Source organism: Phaethon aethereus (assembly GCF_964289735.1).
Source record: "Phaethon aethereus genome assembly, chromosome: 7".
Classification (NCBI taxonomy): domain Eukaryota; kingdom Metazoa; phylum Chordata; class Aves; order Phaethontiformes; family Phaethontidae; genus Phaethon; species Phaethon aethereus.
Window position 1 is genome coordinate 11,376,112 of NC_138583.1, and position 17,342 is coordinate 11,393,453.

Genomic DNA, 17,342 nt, shown 5'->3' on the forward strand with positions numbered 1-17,342 from the left:
TGGGTTGTTAGGAAAATGGCTGTTAATTTAACAAGTGCTAAATTTAAAAATTTAAATCTTTTTCAATGCTGTTTTTGTTTCAGTGCTCTTTTTCTTCTGTTTCAGGAGCTAATCCAGCTGCAATTTCATTTCTGGTGTTCTGCTTCTTACCTCTGCACACTTGCCTATTGCAGCAACTTCTATTAACAACACTTCCAAACATGTAGCTAGGTATCTGCATTTTAATGAACATTTGTAGCTGTAGCTGAGTATTTTGAGTATTTTAAAATTATAATATAGCAGAAATTTTAAAAAATTAAGGGTGTTTTTTGTGCTGTGTAAGGTGGGCTTATTTTTAATTAGCTAGAAAAGCTAGTAACTTCTTGGTTAGTATAATACTATATAAATGAATTAAAGCAAATTCTATATCATCTGCTCAAGTTTCACTGACCTCTTAGTGCTTATTAAATAATTACAATTTTATCAGTAATATCCTGAAACCTGCCATTTCATAAAGTAATCACTTAATACAGTATTTTCATGTTGAAACAGCATGTAAAACAGCATTTCTAGAAAACTTTTAAACTGATTTTAAGTAGCTATAGTATTTTTAATTATTTAGTTGAAATTGTAATTTTCTGGGAGATGAAATTATCTCCTAACCTTACTGGGAAAGTTTCTTATAGGTGTTTATTTCACATGAATTAAAATGAAGTACTGAACAGTAAATTCACATTTGACTGTTTAATTAGCAATAATAAATAAGTCTGCTCAATAATTAAACTTAAGTTGAACTTCACTACAATTGTGCATTTGCTATGTGTTTCCAAGTATCAGAATCAGAAATTAAGTCCTACTATAAATTTATTTTTCTGTGCAGGCTTGACACAATAAATAACTTCCACTTTAATTTTGTACATTTAATTTTATAGGCTTTTAGTAAAGTAGTGTTTTTACCAATTAAATTATGAAATACTCCTTTGAATTTTTGGTAGTTTTTAATTGTTAAGAAAAGGCCAAATATTTTTGCATTTACTAATATTTAGTGTGTGTAAACCCTATTGTTTAAAGTCAAACTTACACAGCAATCAAAAATGTCAAAAAGACCTCAAATTCATATTTTTGTGGGAGCACCCAGTATTCCAAGCCCGCTAGAAGTGTCAGAGCAAAGTAGTTCAGCACCTGCTGCTGAAAAATGGAGAGAACTCCACTGTTTGTGTGACACACATAGTCTTTTTTGTGAAAAAGTCAAAGGTGCTGACCGCTTAGTGTTTTGGGCAGAAAGCTCTACAGTTACAGCAGTTCCTACAAATGATGACAGCTCTCAGCAGTCTGAACAGGGGAGGTTAACAGTAGCAGAAGAATATTTGACATCTCTTGTACCTGTAGCAGTAACTTGTACCAGCATGCCTAAGAAGACTGAAAGTTTAATTTATTCTGACTGTCAAATATCTAAAGATAGATGCACACATGCAAATGTGAATCAGGCTGCAGATGAACACCTTCTGCAGAAATTTGTGGAATCAGCTAGACAAAATGAACAGTCACATGGCTGTTGTTCGGTCCTTGCTGAAAGAAAAGCCAGTCATCCAGAAGTTAACAGCTCTGACATTTCTGATTTGGTTGCCAGTACTAAGCAGATTACCATACATCTAAGGTCTGTTGGACAAGGTGTTCAATCAGAGTATGGAATTGATCAACATGAACATCTAAGTCAATGTCTGGATATGTTTTTTCCCCAAAATCAAGAGTCAAAGCCAAAAGCAGAACCTGGTTCAGACTTTGCAGTGTCAACAGATACTGAATTTCGTAGTATAATGACTTCAAGTCAGATGGCTGTTTTTGCACAGGATCGAAATGAGATGCAGAAAAGAATCATAAAACTATCAGAAACAGAAGCAGGCAAAAAACCTGAAGAAAGGCAGTATGTTCACCTCCAGTTTGATTCTGATGCTGGAACATGTCTTAATGCGGCTGAAAGTGAGTGTAAGGAAGAGTATACAAGTTCCCTTGAACTCTTCAGCTCTGAGGGTGATGGGAAAAATGCTTGCTTTGAAGCTACAGAACAAGAAGGAAGTGCTCAGGAAAATACAGAGAAGTCTCAAGAACTTAATGTTCCTGCTGAGCAATTTGTAAATGAAATCCATATTGAACCATTGAGCTCAGGAATACTGTGCTCTCAAGTAGACAGTAGTCATAAGAGTTCTTCTAAAAGAGCCCACAAGTGTGAAGATTCCTTTCGTATTTTTCACTCTGTGTTTAAAAGACAGCTGAAATCCAAGAGAGCTAAACTGAATTCTTCTCCAGCTGGTCCTGGGATAAGAGTGGATCAAGAGAGGATGACAGAGTTCAAGAAACTTCAAAAGAAACTATCACCACTTAAGAATTGCTGCTGCAAAAATCAAAAGTACAATATTTTGGTCACGATAGTACATCCTTGTCATATCAAAGAAATACAGGTGAAGACAAGACCAAAATCTTCATGTAAAGTTCCTGTAGCAACAGTTGTAGTTATTGACCAGTCAGAAATCGAGAGAAAGGTGGTGCTGTGGCGTGGTGCTGCATTTTGGTCGCTCACAGTGTTTCCTGGGGATATTGTACTGCTTACAGGTGAGAATTCCTTTATTTGCCTTTTTAAAACATGGATCTTAAACGTCTGTTTAAAGTAGAACAATATGTAACCAGTAATTTGGAACTATGGCTAAGCATTTGTAAGTATCTTTCTTACATTGCTCAACATTCCTGTGGATTCTCAGTCATCCTGCGTGTGGAACATCGACTGCCCCATAGAAGTTTGCCCATCTCTTAGATGTAGTCTTTGGTCTGAGGCACAGCAGTGCTTTGACACTGCAGCAGTGCTATAGGTAGTCAGGTGTATTCTGTAACCTGTCAGTGTTTTACAACAGTTCTTCCTGAGAGGTACAAGTGCTGCTATAAACCAGATGTGCTAGTTATTTGATTGTAGAATGTTTTGTAATCCTCTGCTGTTGCACAAGAAAATTGTGATGTTATATTCAGTCTCAGGATGAGAAATGCTTTTCATCCTGTTAAGGACTTTGTAGCTTAGCACTAGCATCTTAAGATATATTGTGTTGTGAATTAGTAACTGACATAGGCTGCAGAAATATAAAATGCTGTTTGCAGTTCATCTTTTTCATAACATGTCAGCTAATAAGGAAGATTCCTCCTGATAAATCCTTTGTACTCCTTAATAGCTAACAGGAGCAAAACCCTCTCTCTTTAAGAGAACACATCTCGTGTAAGAGAATACAGTACTATAAAAATGATATTGCACCTAATATAGGGATGGACTTGACCAGAACTTGGTAGTGATCTGGCCATTTAGGTTTTGCAATATGCAAAAAATTAACAATATAAAATTGGCTACTTCTGCAGTTTGTTGCTTGTATCTTTGTTATGAGTTCTTTAAGTGTTTATAGGGAGGTGCAAAGGTAGTATTTTAAAGAGATTGAAGATAAGTTGGGCTTTTTCTTTTCTGCTTAGACATTCTTATCTCAAAATAAATCAAAAGTGTTTCTGGGTAAGCCTTGTATTTGCATTCTGAAATGTTGCCCAACAACAATTTACCCAATACAGTCACCCACTTATAGTACCTGCTATGAGACTATTGAATATTTTCTATGAATTGAAGAACTACATCGAACTACTGAGAATTTCTTTAATTGTAAATGGTGTTGGTAAAATCATGTTGTTTCCAAGTGATCTCTTTTAACTGTATGAATGATGGTTCTATTGTCAATAAAAGCATGATACACTTTGATATTGTTGATACATGAGTTGATAAGGTTGCTTTTTTTCTTGCAGATATAATAATGTATGAGAACGCTTGGTGTGGAGAAATCATGCTGCAATCTACATTTACCAGTCAGTTACTGAATCTGGGGAACTGCTCAGCTCTCAATCCGGAAGAATGTAAGATTATAGTGCATAAGTTTGCACAAAAATCATGGTAAAATAGCTATTTCAAGTACTCCATGTTGTTGGCAATGCCTCATACACAAGATAAAGTGGAAATGTGAGCAACTGAGAGGTACAGAACACCACAGGAAAGTATGACAGGAACACCTGTGGACAATATGTGGACACAATGACATCAGATTGGCATGTGGAGTTTGGTAAAGTTGGGTGGTTGCCTTTCAAAACTGAATTCTGAAAAACTGAATTCTTTGAGCTTAGTTTAAGAAACAGCAGTTATCCTAGGACTCAACCATAAAATGTCTGATCTTTAATGAGGATTAAATTTTTTGCAACAATTTTAGAGTCTTATAGAGTAAGTAGATGCATTCAGAGGAAGTAATTCACTGCAGGCTGCATCTTTTAAAAATACCTGAGCCATGGAGGGTTGGAGACTAAGGGGAAAATATAGTGGGAGTATCACCATGAACTTGCATTGTTCTTTACTATGTTCCTGATGTCCATTATTGCCAGTTATTTAAGTCAGGTTCTGGGATAAATGATCAAGAACAGCTATTCTTCCTACCATGTTATAATACAAGATTTCTTTCCTATTCTTGGTGTCATTTAAGATATTGTACTTTGCTGAACTTTGAGACGTTATCGAGGGGGCAGATGAAATACACCTTGATTTTAGATAGTGTTACACATCTCAAGAATTTCTTACCTTAAAATTATTGTGAAGTGGTCTTGGTTTTGTCAGTGTAAATATGTACCAACCAATAAATTTTACACACCTAACGTTAAAAAAAAGGCTGTCCCTTTAACTTTGTTTTTTCATGTCAGTTTATCCTATAGTGGATGGTTGTGTTCTCCATGGCTTGTTGGCCTACATATCATCAGAGTTTCCACACTTTGGAGACATTCCACAAAGACAAGTTCAGAGACTGGATAGTGTTCAATATGTGCAGCTAGACCAGCTCCAGCCAAATACATTGGTTCACTCAATCTTGAAAATTATCAACATTGCCATATTAACAGGTAAGCTTATGCACTGGACTTCAATTTCCAAAACTTCAACAACAGGTAAAACTTAACCAGAACTGCCTTACAAAGTTACTGTTTATTTCCCATTCCATACACCAGTGTTTGACATAGGAATCACAAGTAAAACCTTTGTAGTGATCCCCTCATGGTGGGCATGGCAGTTAGAGAAGTGGTATTAGAGACAGGAAGGAAACAATGACTGTAGTCAGCTGCTGAAAGGAAATTACTGCACACTAGCGCTGATCAATAGCATACATGTCTGTGGGAGAAGCATGGAGGCAGTGGGCACTGATAATCGGTGTTCCTCCTCACTGAGGGATTGGTGTTTTTTCACTAACGAATGAGCACTCACCACAGGCTGCAGTTACTAATGTATTGACTTGTCAGTGAGATGGCTTGAGCATCTCCACAGCTTCAAATAGTGTGGTGCCTGCCCTTCAATAAGTTGGAGGATTGGAGAGAGATGCAGGTATGAAGTGTAGTGTTGGGAGGTGGGATAACAGCAGGAATATCCTAGATTTGAGGAGTGTAGTCTTAGTCCTTTTCAGGGAAGATAGATGTGTATAGCAGGAGTGCTGAAAAGAGGGAGGTACTGCAGTTATGGTGGAGAAACATAAATATGTTTTTAGTGGCTCTCGAAATTAAGACGTGCATTCTTGCTGTAGACCACTGCTTGAGAAAGGGGGCTGGTTTATGAGAATGTCATGTGGGACAGTCAAGCTTTATGAGTTCAAAGCTCACCTACCAACTACCTTCCATGTAAGCATCCTGTCATTAAAAGCAAATTTGATTGCACTATAAATTGTATGTTTTTCAGAATGAAATAAGTTACTGATTATTTTAATCTACTGTTTTAGGATTTGCTCGCCTTTCTTGCTCTGTAATGGAACTGTGCTCTTTTCGAGTGCTTTATCTGGAATATTTCTTGTTTAATTATTTCTATTATTTCCTACTTAGAATAGATTTTTTTTAAAGCTAACCATTCCTGGTTTCTAAAATATGTGCAATATTTCTTTACAATAATCCTTACTTGTATGCCTTTTGTGCAAGTTCTTTCTGATTTTCAACACTGGAAAACACAGTATGAAACTACTAAGATGTCTTACTGTGATACTCATGTTTCTTCTACATAGGCACAACAGAGAACTGCCTCATTAATATAATTTGTTTTGGAAATTTAAGTTTCCTGTATATTTTTATAGTAAAGACTCCTTTTCCTCCAAAGAACCGTGGTTAACAGTCCATGTACTGATTTTTTTTTTAGTTTATTCTCCTGTCACACGTTCTGTTTTTTCTAATAGTGAATGCAGGTATTCCAGGATTCCTTTTGCTGAAGCAATTTTTCATGTTAAAATTGATAATTTGTTTCAATTTCTTCATAATCAGGCTTTACAGCTGCTTCCTAATGTCTTCACGTTCTGCAGTGAACAAAATCAAATTACCTTGGGGCATTCTCAGTATTTTATGCAGTGTTTTGTCATGGGTTTTTAACATGCTTTGGGCAGTTAGACCACTGTTCCCACCTGGAAAAGAAGTCTTCCGCTCTTTTCTCTGCATAGCTGTTCTGATTATCTTTCCTTTACAGTACAGCTGTTTCTCAGTGCTTGACTTCAAGCTTTGCACATAAATTTTATCATATTGTGCTATCAGCTTGTATTAGTAAGATTCCACTTTTTACCCACACTGTCAATGAGAGTAAGAGTGCTGTAGAGATCTTAATTGTTTCAATTTACATATATTGTTACTAATACTTTTAGCATGCTCCTGCATGACTATAGTTTTCTTTTATGTGAAAACTTGCAGAGAAATGTTTCTTTCAGTGTATTCCACAGAAGTTAAAGGAACTTTAACTGTCAATTATGGCAGTCTGTTGCTGAGAGATTGAGTACAATTTCTTTCCAGTTATACCAGTCAGGATGAGTGGGACCTAAAAGATGCTCAGATACCTGCTGTTTCAAAGGGAGGTATCCAGTTGTTGAGTATTTAGGTGGATAAAGGTAAATTATTATATTTTGTGCATTCCTTCAAACTAGATCCATGTTGCTGAAGAAGTGAGATTACATACAACTTCTTCAGGACAGAATGAAAGCATATTCTTGTTTGCTTGTAATTGTACTATAAAATGATAGCAGCATGATTTCATCTTAATATTGAGGCATGGGGGTTTTATGTGTTTATATGCTTTTTACTGTAGAAGTCATATAAGTTCAAACTCTTCCAGAATCTGTGTATAGCTACAGAGGTGGCAACCAAAGAAAAATTATTCTAACAGTAGAACAGATCAGAGATCAACACTGTAGGATGGTGCTGTGGGGAGCAGGGGCTGCCTGGTGCCCGCAACTTCAACGGAAAAAAGGTAAAATTCTTGTACCTACAGATAGCCATAAAAGGTTTTTTGTGGTGCTATTAATAAGTTTAAAATGCTCAGCTGGTAACATTTTTCCATTCAATCTTTAAATACTCACCTTGGAAGGGCAACATAATTTTAACATGTCTCCTCTGTTTAGAAGCAGTGCCATCGGCAACAGAACTTGAATGCACTCACTTTGGAAGATTGAGAAAGCATGAGAATTTAGAAACTTGAATCTAGACACAAGATGCATTGGTGCCTAGTTATGTAACTATAAAAAACCTTGAGTGTTAACTATGTTATTAGTTTTGCTGAGTATTCCTTATCGTTGTTTGGTTTAGCATGAATTGCTGGTTTTTTTCTGCTTCTGATTTTCCTTCTCCGTTTTCCACCTTACTACAGTGTCAGGCTTCATATCCTGATGTTGCTATCAAGTCTAGCTGTAACTGACTAAAAGTATCTCTGCAAGAATTACATAGCCTGTGTTTTAGCAGTGGCTACTACAGAATTTTTTTTATTCCTGGCTCTGCTCTTTTAAAATCAGTGCAAGTAGGCTTGTGTTAAATTTGTAGCTTCGCAGCTTATTGATCAATGGATACGCTTGGGAAGTAAATGCTATTTTACTTGAAGTGCTGAATATGTCTGCCTAAAGCCAGTTTTTGTGTAGTACAAAATAAACCCAGAAAGGTTAAACAACTTTTACCTATTAAATGTAGACACTCTGAATTCTGCCAGAATTTAATTCAATTTATAAGTAATCTTCACTCCTAGAAATCATTTATCTGCAAGACCTACCTCTTAAACTATTTGAAGATGGTCCAATTTAAGCATTAACCAATTAACTTTACTGCATAACACCTACATGGCTCTTATTTTTGTGCATACTTCATCATGACCAGGTACATACTGTTCGTTAGATGCTTAGGAATCTTACAGAATTTAGTATGCTAGAATATTACACTTCTCAAAATACAGAATTTTAATTTTTTTGTAGCTGCAGAAAGATACCGAAGGTAATTTCTATGATACAGTAATATATCATTCTCTGATACTTAAAGCAGAAAAGTCTAAGATGTAGATCTCTGTAGTGTTAAGTGTTTATATTTGATGTAAAGTTTGTCTTATTCTCCAGCTAGTGTTCTGTGCATCTAGAAGTTGGCACTTTAACGATTAAAGGATTATCTAAAATTCAAGATAAGTTATTTCACAGCTGTTCAAATACTTAATTGCAGACAAACCATGAACATTTGATCCCAGTGTGACAGCCAAAAAGATAAATTCACATGATACTAAAGCATATGCAACATAACATCTAAATAGTGTGAGTGGGTGACAGGAAGAGTGTGATGTCCATCCTTGCTAGCATCAGCTGTGGTATGTGTTTACTGGTTGTACTAGCAGATTAGAAACCACATAGTCTTGTAGAGGAAGGTATGGAAACTTGTAATTTTTAAACTGTCTATATACATAAAGTGCATAAGACTATATAGTCTTATGTCTTATAGTCTGAGCATCTAAAAATTGTTGCAAATAAAACTTAATTTTTTTCATCTCTTGCTAAAAATCAGTCCAAGCTTCCAGTATATAACCATCAGGCATTCAGTTCATGCTTTACACTCATCTGGTTTAGGTTACTGAAAAAGAAAGATTTATTTCATGAATATATTTCTGTAAACTTGATTACTTAGTTGACTCATGTTTTGTGGTCAGTTTTCTATCAACAGGGGAATGTTGAAGATCTGAATAACAGGTTAAATTTGGGTATCATCCAAATCTTGTACCCTAGTTAGACTATGTCCTCTACTCCCTTATATCTCCACTTACCGAGTGCTTGTTTGTTTCCTCCTGTTTATATTTTTCCTCCTCAGTGTTGCTCTAGTATTACTGCCTGAGCCTTGCTTTGAACTGGAGCATACTCGGTTGTGGGGAGTGAGGAGTGCAAGATCTCTATTCACATACGAGGTGTATGGTACTAGACTGATGCTCAGAGGAGAAATTTTGGAATATTTTACTGTATAATGCTGCATCTGACAACAGGTTTTTTCAGGAGCTTGCAATTTTAGTGAGTTACTGCCAAAAATTAGATTAATCCAAAATATGAAAATACTAAAACATGCTAATAAAATGCTGATATGGACAATTACGTATACTAAAAAAAAAAGTATTTTTCTAATCTTATTTCCAAAAACGATTATTTTGGCTGCAACTTTCAGCTTGAGCAAATGTGAGGAAAAAACAGCTGAAATGGTTATCAGACTTGATTAGTAGGTGAATACTGGATTCTTACAGCAAAGTGAAGGACAACCCAAAATATATTACTTTTTTGTAATGTCTGTTTTTGAAGGATTTTTTCCTGTATTAGTCAATTGGAAGATGGAAAATTAGTATTTTTAAATCAGAGTATTATGGAGATAGAAGATTAAAAAACGGGGACATATTGAAGATGGAAGTTGATTAATAACATGAAGATTTTCTTCTTGTAGACATTGCCGACTTTGCTTTATTAGAGCTGACAAGGAGTTTCAGAACTGTTTTCTTTTTCAAAAAATTGAGTTGTCTTGAAAGCTGAATTCAGTACAAGTGAAATGAAAGCATCCTTCTGTTATGGAAGGACTTTATACGGAAAGGAGAGGGAAAACCCTACATGTCAGAGGGAAAACCCTACATGTCATCAGGTTTGAAGTAAAGTTGCCAGAGCTGACCATATGAGAATGTCATGCTGATTTGTTTCTCAATCTTGTGAAGTGATCTCTGTTTTCTATACATCAACTGAGGTATAGAAAGTAAACTCTTCTGTGTGCTTTTTTGTTCTGTAGATCACATATGGGACTTTAAATACCTTCTGGTCCAACATAGTTCTGTCTCGGGTGACTTTGAACTGCACACAACTCCATGGTCATCCTATGAGTGCTTGTTTGATGATGATAAAAGGGCAATTGAATTTAAGGAAAAGTTTCAAAAAAGCAAAACATCCCTTGTGCAGCTGACAAAGCTCTCTGCACACTTGGAGGAAAAATGCTCAGGTAAAGTTGTTATCCATAGCTCTAATGTCTGTTGTGCAGTGCATAACTAAGTAAAATAGATGCTTTGATCAAGTAAAATGGTTTAAGTTAGCACAGTTCTGGGAGTCTGAATTTATTCTGGAGGCTGCTGCTCAATACCCAGCCAGACTGTGAATGCAGCCTTCATTCAGTGAGCCCAGAAGTGGGATAGGTGTGGTATGTGGTACCACAGCTTTGGAACATAGGGAGAAACACTGCCTTTTGTTGTCCCCGCCAACCAGTCTAGTAATGATGTGATTAATGACTGAAAGTTTGTCGAGTAGTGTTTCTCCAGAACTGGAATTCTCTAAAGCAAGAGTAAAATAGCTACTGCTATTGAAAACTTCTTACAAAAGAACAAAGAATACATTTTACACAGTCACCCTCTCTGATAAACCTAGAAGATTGCTAATGTTGGTGTTAAACATTAAGAAGTAACTAAGTAAAGTTGGTATTGCAGCATTTAACTCTAGTTTATGTATGAATAGTGGAAAGCTAAGTTGTTAAAGATCTGCTTTTCAGTGTTTCTGAATTAGTGTGGAAGAAAAGGAATTGGAAATTATTTGCACAATTGTAATCTCTTGATCTCTTATTCAGGATCTTCTGTATTGGTATCTACCACAACAGTACCTAAAAATGTTGTGCTTTTTATGTTTTTTAAATAATACTTAACCACAGTGATTTTTCACTGTATAAATAATCTCTAAAAATATGAGCATGTGCTACCAAAGGAAAAAAATCATAGTTTTATTGATCATTATTTTGCTTTTGAATAACTGTAAATCCTTGCTTTTGCTTTCGGTTAGAAGTAAAACTGAATTCAGATTTGATTGAAATTGTTGTTTTTGCAGGAGTGTTTCAAGTGAAAGCCTGTATCTTAGAACTGAAGTTTACCATTTCAACTGGTCAGTACAAGCAACTCGTCTTCCATGCTGACACTTCACTGGAGTGTGTTTTGGCTTCTCTGCCTATGATTACGTATTCAGGTTGTGCTAAATGTGGTTTGGAACTGCAGGCAGATGAGAACATGATCTACAAGCAATGTATTAGATGTTTGCCATACAACAAAGTAAAAATGTTCTACAGGTAAACAAAATAAACCTAAATTAATGTGTACTAGTAGGGAAGTAAACTACAACTTTCCTCATTTTAAGTTCCCCCATATATAAAATTCTGTATTTAAGGTGTGGTTAGCAATTCTTACGTTTTCTAACGAATTTTCAAGGAGCTGTTCTTGAACTGCTAATATATTGCCATTATTTATAGATTATATTTTTTTATTTAAATTTAATTTCTTTGAATACTACATCATAAAGTAACGAGGTTTACCCAGTACTGTGTCAGTAAGCTAAGATGGAGTAGAAGCTTGAGGACCAAAGGAAAGCTCTTTGAGCGTCATGTTTTGGCCTAAGTTTGAAATTGCGTGAATGCACAACCATATTTTTAAACTCATTAATCAATTTTAGCCTTGCAGAAATGATATTAACAAATGTTTTCAATATTCTCATAGAGAGCAAAGTTACCAACTTACCAGCAGATGGCACTGTGAGACAAGATGTATATGCACATTTACTTAGAGAACATAAACTAAACAGATCCAGCTGATGTAGGAATACTTTATTAACTAATTGCTCAATTTTTAAATTTATCTTGGGCTTTTGAAATGTAACTGTCATAGCAACCTGAAAGATGATGTGTAGGTAAAAAAGGTTGAGACAATCATAGACGTAATAGAATTCTACGATATGTAGATTTGCTACCAAAGTTCTTTCTAAAATTATTCCTAAACTATTTCATAGTGAGTTTAATGAATTATTGCATACTCAATAATTTCTCATTTGGCTTTGATTTAAATACTAGAATCCCAGTTGTCTAAAAAGATAGTGATTTAGTATTTTTTCTCTATGCTAAATAGTCTTTCATCTTTAAGTTTATATGCTCTTTATTTTCCTGTGAGGGAGGATTAAGTGCAAAGAGTTTTTTTTTCTTAACTGAAGAGGTTTCCCCCTCTCTTTCATAAGATTATGATCTCTCTTGTGGTCCTGAAGGACCTCAATTTACTCTTGCAGAAAAGGTGACAGAAAAATGATAAATATTTCCAATGCTTGTATTCTCAGCATGTGAACACAGCTTGATGTGGTACTTAAATGCACAACTTTTTCAAAGAAGTCTGTAATTTTTGCACTGAACTTCTACTCTGATTAGTTTAAGAATGCATCTCCTTAGTAGTATTTCCAAATTCTGTATTGTAGGATAGCTTATTACATTTACATCTTAACAGAAGAAAAATCTGTTTCTTGCTAAAGAAGTATCTTGTTAAAATGAATTTAGCTTAGTAACTAAATATACTGTCCTGGCATTACTCTGCTACTCAACAGCTTGAAATGTCAATTGTTAGTGTTAGTCTTGTTTATAAAACTGTAGGCACAACTAGTAGAAAATTACTTTTTTTCTGTAGTTTGCTAATTCATGTCCCCTTATCTCAAATTGGTTTTAGTCCCTCAATATAAGGAGGTAGTAAGTTCAGCATGCGCTATTTCTAGCAATGCGATAGCTACCAGCACCTCCTTGGGAGTAAAATCTGCATATTGTTTTCTACTTTGTATGAATAAATGTAATAATACCATAAACACTGCAGACTTTTTAAAACATAGGATTAGTCTGTAATTTGATTTGCTTCTTCATGATTCAGGGGATGTAGTAGTTTATTAACATAACAGAATTTTTTACTTTAAGGGTGTGAATGTTTAAGATATGAAATAGACACTAGGATAGGGAAATAGATATTGTGACAGGATCTTGGTATTTGAGAGGCTCACGTAGCCCTAAAATCTTGAGTTTCAATAGTGGAGGTCAGGAAAAAGATGACAGGGGATGAGTTCACTTTGAAATGTAGGAGCCCTGTTTTGTTATTTTGCTGTGATTGTAATGAAGCTCATCTTTTCCTTTACATGCTGAAGACACAAGCTTAACATAGATGTATGTGTATATGCTTAGATAGCTTTCTTTTTTCTGAGTTAGGTACACTGAACACTTTAACAGTAGCAGTAATAATGAGGCAGAAGATCCTAGAAACTTAAGTACTGTTGTGTGTGTAAATATTATCCTAGCTCAAAAAGAATATGGAAATATGAGTATCAAGCTAGAAGAAATGAAAACTAAGATAAGGAAAAATATTTTGTATTTTGGAGCTTACCACCTAGATTTCAGGTACTGCAGATAGGTCCTTGTTTTTTATATCTGTTTTTCCCCAAACTTCTAGTTTCCTAGCATCTTTTCCCTGGATTTGTTATGATGGTAGCATTCCTTTCAGGCAATTTGTTTTTCAGTCTATGTCAATGAGTTTCTCACTTGAAGATGAACACTTTAACAGTAGCAATGATGAGATAAGAGATTCCTAGCTACTTACGCTCAACGGGGATTGAATCTAACCCTTCTGTACTAGTGGAAAAATCCGTTCCATTGGCATGCTTTACTAGCTTTGTATACAGGTACTAAGGACTATTTACTCGGCCTCTAAGGAGTTTTAGTAGATCTATGTACGCCTTTAGGAAAATTCAGTTATAGCCTTAAATATGTTTGAAATTGTTACAATTATTTAAATTCATATTTAAAACGGTGGTACTTAAGGAATAAAGCTGAGCATGTAAGTGTAGTGTTAAGCTTTCTCTCATGAAGGGAGAAGGGTGCCAGTGGTCTTTAATGACTACAGTTAGTCTGGGCCTTGATTTCTGTCTTAACCAACAGATTTGAAATAATCCCGCAGATAATCAGACATGGAGTTTTCTTGCCTCTTTTGTAAGGTTATGAAATTTAGCAGTAGCTTTTAGATTAACAGATGGCAAGTCAAATGATTCTCCTACTAGGAAAGTGGCATATTTGTAGTCATTTGCCTTTGTTCTTCACGGGCATTCAGATTAGTGCTGTTAGGTCCATTCTGTGTCATGCTAACTAAATTAATGTATTAATAACTCTCCGGTTTTCAACATACTGAAGCACTGGATGACTGTCCTACTTGGCAGTGCAGCTCTGCTAGTCTCTTGAGGTGACTGCTGTTCTTTCATTTCTGCCATCTCTGCAGTGAGCACATTTTAGCCTGTTAAGAGCACCTCTGAAAAGTTCTGCACTAAAGATGATTGTGCCTTATTTTATTACTTTAACATACACTGTTTTGGTACTGTTCCAATATTGCTATAACCAGGATTTACATTACGGTATTGTCCTGATGTTTACTATTTTAGTTTCTTCTGTGAGATGGTCAGGATATGAGCATTGCATCCTGCTTTGATCAGAGCAGTGCAGATTTTTCTAAAAAGTGTGAGGATTGTGATGGGGCTGATGTTGCAGGTCAAATTGTAAATAGTCTCAGGGCAGTCAAAGAGCATATGCTGGATAGAAGCTTAATCAGCTGTATAAATGATTAAGCTTAGTAAAATTACTCAGAAGCTTGAAAGGAAGCAGAAACTACCTGTTGAACATCACTATAGAGGACTGCTGAGGTATCATCTCACAGAAGCACAGCAAAACCAATAGCAAGGATTTATTTGGGGGAACAATAAAAAAGGTATGGCATCAGTAATGTCAAGTTGGAAAGATGACAAACACTTGAAATACAGGCAATACATGTACTAAAAAAACATCACTTCTTACCGGTTGCTTGTTATCCAGTATCATTTATGAATCATGTGAAACAGCAAAATTTGGAAAGACCAGTGCTTGTAGGACAGCAGTCCCTCACCAGGTTAATTTCAGATGTAATAGGAATACTATTCACCATATCCTATGTAGAAAATGGTTTCCAAGAAGAGGAGGGATTATTACAACTTTGGTATCGTGGTATGTGGAACAATTTGGTATTTGTCATGGTATGAGACACACTATTTTGGTATTCCACAGTGGCTATGAAGTGGTGTATTAAAGCAGACAATATTAGGTGATGTTGATACAGATAATACAATTGCAAGTGATACACCTAAGCTTGCCTCCCTGCTTTGCGTTTCAAATCTTTATGTACCCCTTGTATATTTGTAGGTACATATACTTACATATTAACATCTACATCTATATGTTAAATATAGTTCAAAGCCATAAATGACATAACACTTAATTTCATAACAGTGCAGTTCTCACTGTCTTCCAGGAAAAGACACTGCTAAAGCATTGTTTTCTGCAGTTGTCTGGAAGTAAGTCTTATTTCATAGCTTTAGAAGTTATTTTAACATTGAGTAGTAAATTCAGTATGTATCTTAAACTCATTCCAACTCTACAGATTTGACAGAGATGAGTGCCTAGAGATTTTCTAGTTTTTCTAGTTCTTGGTGTTACGTTGGAAGGTAATATTACATTGTATTACTTTCCTTTAGCAATTTTGCTTCAATTAAAAAAACACCAGCTAACTTTCAAGAATCTTTTGTTTTCTGTTCTAGACCTGCTCTGATGACAGTAGAAGATGGAGGATATGAAATTTGTGTTCATGTGGTGTCGGAGTTGATGGAAAAAATCTTCCTCAATATTCCTGCAGACTGGCTGAACAGATTAGTAGGTACTGTTTCATTAGTTACTTGTGATAAAAACAGGCAGCAAAGTGGAAGTAAAACTCTTAAGTATTGATAATTTAGAATTGGGATGAGATTGTTCAGGAAATATGATTGCTCGTATTGTATGAGACTTCAAAAAAAAAAAGTCGGAACACTTCAGTTGCTGTCCAACAAACTCAGAAGCTCAGAGTTGAGGTGGCAACAAGAAGAGGTGAGATGCTATGAACATTAAATATGTTATATAACTAAGTATTCAGTAACTAAATGGGTTCCTTATATGTGAAGTAGAGTGTCTTAGGAGTTTATAGAAATAGCTGACATGCTTTCATTATGTAAATAACTGAGCAGTGTTTCAGACAGGCTTCCCTTGATACATCCTGTTTTGACTTCTTGAGGTATTCTACATGATTCACAGGTGTTACTGTTTAATGAGAAACAGTCTTAGCACATAGCTTTTGTTTTTAATAGGTTTTAAAAAAAAAATTTTCTATTCAGGTGTTGAGCTACACTTCCAGTAATTCAGTGTAGCTTTCATGGAAGTGGAACTTGAATGTTAGTTGCTATTATGAAAATAAAGAGTAAATTGGGTTGTTCTGTCTTTTGCAGTGCCCTCTTCAGATATAACCTACAGCACAATAGTAGCAGATCTGTGTCATTTGCTGCTAGCAGATACGGAAGCATCCTATTTGTTGGAAATTAGGAGCCATTTTGTGCTAGATGAAAACAGCTATCCTTTGCAAAAGGATTTCTATCTGCTAAATTTTCATCCTGATCTTTGAAGCATTGACCTCTGCAACAACTGAGTAACAGACCATAAGAACACACAGATGGCAAACAGAAGGAAAATTAATTAGCTCAAGGAAGCAAATCTCTCTGAAAACACAAGAAAGGAGTTTGGTTTTAACTTAATACAAAAAAACCCAGAAAGGACTGGTATGGAATATCTGCTAATAGTATATACTGCTGCTGTAATACTGACAAATTGTCATGAAGTATATTTTTATACATATATTTTTATCTTAATAAACTCTTCCTGGGTATCTGTTTTTCTTTTCTCCCCAGAGAATTTCACTAGTACTGAGAGATGGAATTTTTCTCAGATGTGGCTGTCTTCCTCTAATCTGCCATAATTCAGTAATATTACTTCAGTTACAATATTTTTGTTTGTCTTATCCTATACACTGTCTGTGACTTGGTTATGTCATTAGTTGCTTTGCTGTTGTGGTTGCTTTTCTTTTAACAGCAGAATTTCTGTCACCCTCAGCAATTTTGCTGCTATTGTTTTCTCTTGTAAAAACAGAACTGTCTTGCTGAATCTTATTTTGTGTATCTAGAAGTTATTGCACCAACCTAAGGTTTTAGGTAAACTGGTGCATTCTTTCATGGACCTTTTAAATGATTTAATTATCGTAGTATTTATTGTTGTAGTACTTATCCAGCATAAGTTGGCAATAAACTTAATCACCTTAAGCC

At 35.4% G+C, this 17,342-nt stretch overlaps 1 protein-coding gene across 1 annotated transcript; it reads left to right on the plus strand.

The window, feature by feature from the left end:
• Nucleotides 1-1,073: 1,073 nt before the first annotated feature.
• Nucleotides 1,074-16,648, plus strand: SHLD2 (shieldin complex subunit 2; the record flags this gene model as incomplete). Its single annotated transcript, XM_082002352.1, has 8 exons — nucleotides 1,074-2,589; nucleotides 3,805-3,912; nucleotides 4,741-4,935; nucleotides 7,163-7,297; nucleotides 10,108-10,314; nucleotides 11,184-11,418; nucleotides 15,759-15,874; nucleotides 16,476-16,648. 8 exons carry the CDS (start codon nucleotides 1,074-1,076, stop codon nucleotides 16,646-16,648), a joined length of 2,685 nt encoding a protein of 894 aa, XP_081858478.1.
• Nucleotides 16,649-17,342: the final 694 nt, after the last annotated feature.